This window comes from Manis pentadactyla, chromosome 4 (assembly GCF_030020395.1).
Source record: "Manis pentadactyla isolate mManPen7 chromosome 4, mManPen7.hap1, whole genome shotgun sequence".
Taxonomy (NCBI): Eukaryota; Metazoa; Chordata; class Mammalia; order Pholidota; family Manidae; genus Manis; species Manis pentadactyla.
In genome coordinates this window covers 33,979,280-33,986,205 of record NC_080022.1, presented here as the reverse complement: position 1 = coordinate 33,986,205, position 6,926 = coordinate 33,979,280, and the positions used below count along the sequence as shown (strand labels likewise).

Sequence of the window (6,926 nt, the reverse complement as noted above, 5' to 3'; positions counted from 1 at the left end):
TGTTCCAAATCCTGTCCAACATTTGATGTCTGACACTTTAATTTTTGCCGGTCTGGAAGGTATAAAATGGAGATCCACTGAGGTTTTGATTTGTATTTCACATGACTTGAAATATACGTTTTTGTTTTTGACCACATGGCAGAGTGCAATTCAGTGATCGAATGAGATCTGAACTCTAACTCAAATTTTAGCCATCATCCATGTAACTACAAATTGTTGTTACCTTAACTCATCATACCTGTGCAAGTTCTTTGGTTAAAAGTTAAATGCAAAGCATCAAAATTTGTAATAATAACTTAGTGTACTCGCCTATGTTGAAAGTGGTATAAGGTATAGACAGCCAAATGGTGAAAGAAGAAAATAATTTTTATGGGCAATGTACCCCTTTTGTATTTATTTTGGTATTTTGTGTGAAGGTGTTATAAGGGAATTAAGGGGAAGAGTGAGTCATGTACATCCATTCAGTTTATATATCATCTCTGTTGCCCTAAGGGTATAAAAGCAAAAAAAGGAGACCATTAGAGGCTGGACAAATGTTGTTCCTGGCACAGACCCCAATAGATGGTGTTGCTTTTAAAGTGTTTAATAGAATTTGCATACCCAGAGATTTACAGTGAAGTGTTAGTAAAGGAATTACCTCCCTTAGATGTCACTCTGTATGTTCAACATTGGACTGTAAATATGGTGAAGTTGGGATTGATTAAAATGTTACACTCAGAGAGGTCACACCCTGATTGGACTATACCCAGGAAACACGTTCCTAGACAAGTCAAAGTTCTAAGTTCAACACCAGCTGCACATGGGGAAGAAATCAGGTGATCAGGAATAGCTCGTGGCAATCTGTTCTAGAGGCAGAGCTCAAGAAAGCGAACCTGCCAAGGCACTTGGATTAACTATGAGATCAGTGTGGAACCCACTGTTGGAGTGGGGCTGACTTGGACAGAGGCAAGCAGAAGAGACAGTGGAAGTCAGGTGTTCTTAATGTTGCACTTCAAGCTTCCTTCTGTCAAACCAGCACAGAAAACAGATGAAGATGACTTCTATTCATGTATTGTTGGAGGATAAACTTACATTTTTGAAAAGCAATTTAGCACAGACATCAATAACTTAAACATGTTTCTATTTTTTGACCTTGTAATTCCAGCCTTAGGCATCTGCCCAATCAGTTGGGTAATTGTGGGTGAAAGAAATTCATTTAAATTATCTCAGGAAACATTAAGCTACAGACACAGAAACCCAGTTAGGTCTGAACACGCCAGTCCAGGAAGTGTACACACCTGGGGGCAGCTCAGGGTCTGGCAGGCCGGAAGCTCTAGGAGCAGCGGTTTCTCCGCGTGCTACCTCTATTTCCTCTGCGCCTGGACGCGGTTACCGTCTCTTGCTCTGCCTTTTCTTTACCACTTGACTCTTGCTTCTTTAGTTTCTACTGTCACAGCTTACTTCTTCTACTGACCACCGCTTACTTAGTATTCCTTTGTTTTAACTCTTGAAAGAGGGAATCTGACGGCCGGATCATCTTTCCAAATTAGGCAAGTAATGGGTCTTCGGTCAGTCTATGGATCGGCTTCTCTTGGATCAGCTGTCTTTCCATGGTCCACTTAGCTGGGGCTAAAAGGGGACAGACAGGCCTCCCACAGCGGCTCTGTGCGGAGACCAGTGGTGGGGCCCGTTTTCCTTAGAAAGGACTTAGGGCAGGCAACACTGTAACGGACATCGCTACAAGGGGAACCTAAGTTAGAGATTCAGAGGTGGGCCCGAGAACTGCAAGTGCTTTTTCGCGCGCGCGCGCGCGTACACATACAACTGTTGACAAACCTTAGAAGAAATGAGCAGCTACTCCAATGGCTTTGAAGAATACCGAACACGGGGAAATCCTCACAAAATAATATAAAATGAAAGAGGCCGTAAAACCGCATGCATATACAGTATGATCGTTATTTTCTGAGAAAAAATCCGCACGTTTACTTTTTAATCTGTTAAGGAAAGCTGTCGGGTAGTGGTGCGATAACTTGGTTCGAATGTTCTCGACTGGGTCATCTTTCACATGTTCCAGAACGTACACACTGTTTATAAACCGGGAAAAGACCCAGGCATGGTTAAAGCCCACGGTCCTCGACTTTAACTGGCCCCCAAGGCGCGCCAGCCCTCTCTGGCCCCGCCGCCCCTCCGTCCCCCTGTCCCCGCGCCTCCCCTCCTCCAGCCTGGAAAAGCCGCACTCGCCCACGGGTCCGCGCGCCCGCCAGCCCACTTCCGCCTTCCGCCGCCGGACTCTGCCCGCGCGCGTGCTCCCGCCGCCATGGCGCCGCTGCGCTTCTCTGCCAACGTGTCGTGGCTGTTCCGCGAGCTCCCCGGCCTCCCTGCGCGGCTCCAGGCGGCAGCCAGCGCGGGTTTCGAGGCCGTCGAGATCGGCTGGCCCTATGAGGAGCCGCCGGAGGCGCTGGCCCACGCGGCGCGGGAGGCGGGGCTGCGGCTCGTTCTGATCAACACGCCCCCGGGTGGGCCGCGGGACCGGGGCTGGGGAGGGGAGGGGAGGAGCGGGGCGAGCGGGGCGAGCGGGGCTAGCGGGGGCCGAGCCCCGGGCTAAGGCCCGTTTTCTCCGCAGGAGACCCGGAGAAGGGGGAGATGGGCCTGGGGGCCGTTCCTGGGAGGCAGGCAGCCTTCCGCGAGGGGCTGGAGCAGGCTGTGCTGTACGCCAAAGCTCTGGGCTGTCCTAGGTATCTTCCCCTCCTCTCCCCATGCTGTCCGGGCTCCTCCCCTCTGTGACCCGACCCTGCCGCCTGTTCGGGGTCTGGGAGAAGAGGATGCCAGGTTTGAGAGGTTCCGGAGTCAGCGCACTGGCCCGCCTCTGTTCCTCCAGTCCTGGTCCTTTGTAAATAGCCTTTTGTAGTTTACCTGTTCTGTGTCATTCTCAGTTTTCAACTCTTTCATGCTGGGATCCCGTGCCAGCTCAGTCTGACCAGGGAGATAGCAAAGTAAACAGCGATCCATTGAGGACAGGTCAATTCAAGGCAGCTGTGGGAGAGGAGTGAGCGCCTAACCCTGGGATCAGAGAAAGCTTCTTGAAGGTAGTGATGGTCAAACGGTCTTGAAGGATGCGCGAGCATGTTTGCTGTAAGGAGCATTCCATGCAAGAATGCAGCAGCCATAAGCAAGAGGCTTGGTGTGTAAGCGTTCTTGAGGATACAGATGTAGCCTGTTGGGGTTGGAAGTGGCTGAGAAAGATCAGGTGGTAATGGGGAGGCAGAAGGCTCAAGAGTCGGGCTGATAAAATCAGTGTCAAGTCCTGCAGAGGGCAAATAGGCAGAGGAGGATCTGACAAAAGGGATACTTGGTGGTGTGTGTGTGTAGCAGGTGGGGGGTGGGCAGGAAACAGAAGGGAGGAAGCTAAAAACAGATGCAACGACAAGTAGAGACAAGCAGCATAAGGGCACTTAAAAGGGGTAAGGGTCAACATGATTTTGAAAAAGTGGGACTTCAGCATGTTTATAGGTTGAGGAGAAGGGCCATGGAAAAGGAGTGATTGGAAGTACAGGACGCGCTAAGAGAGGTCTGAGGCAGGAGGAGGGTACTTGGGAAAGGGCCTGGCCCTATGCTTGACACGAGAGTGTCGGAGGGCGCTGGGGGAGCTGAGTGGCACGGCTAGGTGGTATGGACTGGAGACCTGGGGAGAAGGGAGGGCTGCTGTGGTCCAAGGGCAGCTGCAAGAGGTGTACAGAGGAAGCGGAGGCAGTGAAGGCCCCCACTTCGAGGATGGACTCCACCACCCCCTCCAGTGCCATCTTCCCCCAGGATTCATCTGATGGCCGGCCGAGTACCCCAGGGGGCTGATCGAGCAGCAGTCAGGGGTGAAATGGAAATGGTTTTTCTGGAGAACCTGAGGCATGCAGCCGGGGTTTTGGCTCAGGTAAGACAATGAAAACACATTGAGATAAATATATGAATGTGTGTGTGCAGAGTCAGGGTACACAGTGGGGAAAGCACATGGAGAACAAGGCTGGGCACTGGCCCAGGTCAGAGGAGCTGGTGAGGGCCCTGACCTGTGATTGACCAAAGGGGTACAGACCTGAGAAGAGCTCTCTTCATGTACCCAATATGGTGCCAGGAGAACCTCGTGGGACTGCTGGAGCCCATCAACACCCGCGTCACTGACCCCCAGTACTTCCTGGATACACCCCAGCAGGGTAGGGCCAGCAGCGCCGAGCCGCCTCCTGTCCCCTTTGAGTCACGTGCTCTCCTTGAGTCTCAAGGCCCCCTCGCTGGTTTCTCTCACAGTGGCAGCCATCTTACAGAAGGCGGGAAGACCCAACCTCCAGTTACAAATGGTAAGGGGAAGAAAGGGAGTGGGGAAGAAGGGTGGGCTGAGGGGTCTCTCACTGTAGTGCTGTCTGCTGCCCCAGGACATATTCCACTGGCAGATCATGGATGGGAACCTGACAGGAAACATTCGGGAGTTCCTGCCCATAGTAGGTGAGAGGGGTCCCTTTCTTCGTGTCTTTCTAGTTTGCCGCCGCCTCTGTCCTCCCCTGCTTCCAGCCCCCTGCCTCTGTCCCTCAGGCCTCAGCAGGAGTCTGGGCCACACATCTGCCCATATCTGTCCCCAGGGCATGTGCAGGTGGCACAGGTTCCAGGCCGGGGAGAGCCTGGCAGCCCTGGTGAGCTGAACTTCCCCTATCTATTCCAACTGCTGGAGGATGAAGGCTACAAAGGCTTTGTGGGCTGCGAGTACCAGCCTCAAGGTGAGGGAGGGGCCAAGGCTCTGAGCCGGCCTTGGAAATGGACCTCTGGAGGGATGGGCATTAGACAGGGGCTGGTTTTCTTCTCTGGGGTTGAGATGCCACTGCCTCCCTCTCCCCTCAGGAGACACAGGAGAGGGCTTGAGTTGGCTCCGTTCATACTGGGATAGGCGGGGCCGCCCGCAGGCTGGCCAGTGAGGTCCTACACTCCACCATGCCTCTCTGGGACAGTGAGTTAATAAGCAACCTGAATCTCCTCCGAATTAAAAGACAACCCACTGGACACTTTCACAGACGTGTGTTATTGGGAGCTGGGGGGAACACACAGTGTCTAGCCCTTCAGTTTCTCCGGGTTGTTTCCATCCTGTTGAGAAGGGACATGCAGCTCACACTTAGTCCTTCAGTCTGTGGAGATGGGAGAGCCTCTGAGCCTACCTCCTCGTTGACGGAAGAGAAACCAAAAGGTCCGAGAGCAAAGGGACTTGCCTGTGGTCACGGGTGCTTCAAAGGCTGAGCTGCGATTGGAGCTCAGGTGTCTTATCTCCATGGCAATGTCCAGCAGTGATGTCTAAGTGGGAAATGAAGACCAGTGGGCTCAAGATGGCACGGGTAGTGGCTGACAGCAAGCCAAGACTTGAGGGCAGGATTCAGGCAGGGAGCTCTACAAGGTGAGTGCTTGCCACCCAGTGTGAAGAACTGCTGGGTCTCCACCGTGACAGGAAGGAGGAGTTCCGTTCTGGAAGGGTCCAGGGGCCTGAGAGGAGATGGACACCTCAAGGAGTTGACCTGACCCTCTGGAGCCCTGGGCTGGTCAGCAGCTGAGTGCTTGGGGAGGGCAGCAGACCTCCAAGATACATTCACAGAGGCTCTGGTGTCCCTCTATCCACGCTTGCCCTGGGGCCTAGAAGGGCTGGCCAGTCCTGCTTCAAGGGGGCAATCTTATCCATCCGTGGTTCTGGGAACAGTGACATTCAGTGGTCCGTCCCTCAGAGGAGGCGGGTCCAAAGGGTGAAACAGGCTGTGTTGATGACAGACTCAAGGTGGTGGTAGGTGGAGACCAGCTGAGCAGGTGGGCTCTCGCTGTCCTGGGGCTGTACTGGGAAGGGCTCTCGGAAAACCACTGTCAGAGACTGTGGGGAACATGGGAGGGTGGTGCAGTGGTGAGAGAGGGCAGGGTGGGCACAGGAAGCAGGGCCCTGGAAGAGTGGGTGCTCCAACCTTGGGGGCGGGGGAAACTAGGTTGACAGAAAGCCCCTCACCCCCTTTCCTCACCGTCTTTCCCAAGTGGGAATCCAGAAACACTAGTACAAAACAGTCAGTGAACTTCTGATTCAACACAACCTGCAGCAAGAGACAGAAGGAGACAGGAGGGAGCTTTGTCTCACCTGATGAGGCATAGACCCTCCTTGGGGGGGGCCTTCTGGCAGTCAAGGCCTGATTTCCAGCACCACACTTGACCGCAGTTCAGTCACCCAGGACCTCACCTCCAAACTGAACCTCAGTCCTCATGCCCGCTGGCTCCTGGTGAACGTGTCCAGCCTCATCAGAATGAGGTGCTTGATTGGAAGGTCACCTATCTAGAGGTGTTGCCCAAAGCTGGCACCCTGCAGCCCACCAACGAAGGGGAGTTCTCCACCCCTGACACAACCCCTCCCTGCCTGCTATCCTGTCCTGGGTCCCGTGAGTCTCTGACCTGCTCTGGGGGTCAGGGACCCCTTATGTTTGTCCCTAATCCTCAGCTCTGCAATCTCTCCCTAGGTGATTTCTTCTACTCCCAGGGCTTCAGTGGCCACTTGTGCACATAAATGCTGCCTAGGATCTTCTTCTGGGCTCCAATCCCCGATGTCCATATGCCTTCTAGAGCATGGTCCTAGGTCTGCATGGACCTCAAGACTCATCACCCTTCCTCCAATCTACTCCTGCTTCAGTGTTCCCACCACCCACAGGAACACCCCATTTGCTCACACCGTCTTACCCTAACTAACCTCAGCTTCCCAGCTGGCCCTTCATACACCGAGATTGGTCTTCTCTAAAAGCACCATGTGGGAGGACCCCGCATCATGGACCAACTCCTACTTCTTTTGATGTCCTCTCTCTTGAATGTCTCCTTGCCTGAACCACCGTTCTTGTTGGGCCCATTTCTTTAGTCTCTAATTCCCAGGCTCATGCCCACGGCCATAGCTCTTTCCTCTC

The 6,926-nt window shown here is 53.5% G+C and overlaps 2 protein-coding genes across 7 annotated transcripts in view; one reads left to right on the top strand and one right to left on the bottom strand.

The window, feature by feature from the left end:
- Window positions 1-2,246: 2,246 nt before the first annotated feature.
- HYI (hydroxypyruvate isomerase (putative)) lies at window positions 2,247-5,024 on the top strand. The gene is made up of 8 exons (XM_036893116.2): window positions 2,247-2,495; window positions 2,603-2,714; window positions 3,790-3,904; window positions 4,103-4,181; window positions 4,273-4,322; window positions 4,398-4,467; window positions 4,602-4,736; window positions 4,858-5,024. Exons 1-8 carry the CDS (start codon window positions 2,297-2,299, stop codon window positions 4,929-4,931), a joined length of 834 nt encoding a protein of 277 aa, XP_036749011.1. The 5' UTR covers window positions 2,247-2,296; the 3' UTR covers window positions 4,932-5,024.
- The window catches only part of SZT2 (SZT2 subunit of KICSTOR complex), a 50,770-nt gene continuing 48,861 nt past the window's right edge, over window positions 5,018-6,926 (bottom strand). For all 6 annotated transcript variants that reach the window (XM_036893106.2, XM_057500119.1, XM_036893111.2 and 3 more), the window contains 2 exons: window positions 6,006-6,074; window positions 5,018-5,863 (listed from right to left, as the gene is read on the bottom strand). In XM_036893106.2, coding sequence (XP_036749001.1) covers window positions 5,720-5,863; window positions 6,006-6,074 — 213 coding nt within the window. In that variant the 3' untranslated portion in view covers window positions 5,018-5,719. The remainder of the gene's footprint in view (window positions 5,864-6,005; window positions 6,075-6,926) is intronic.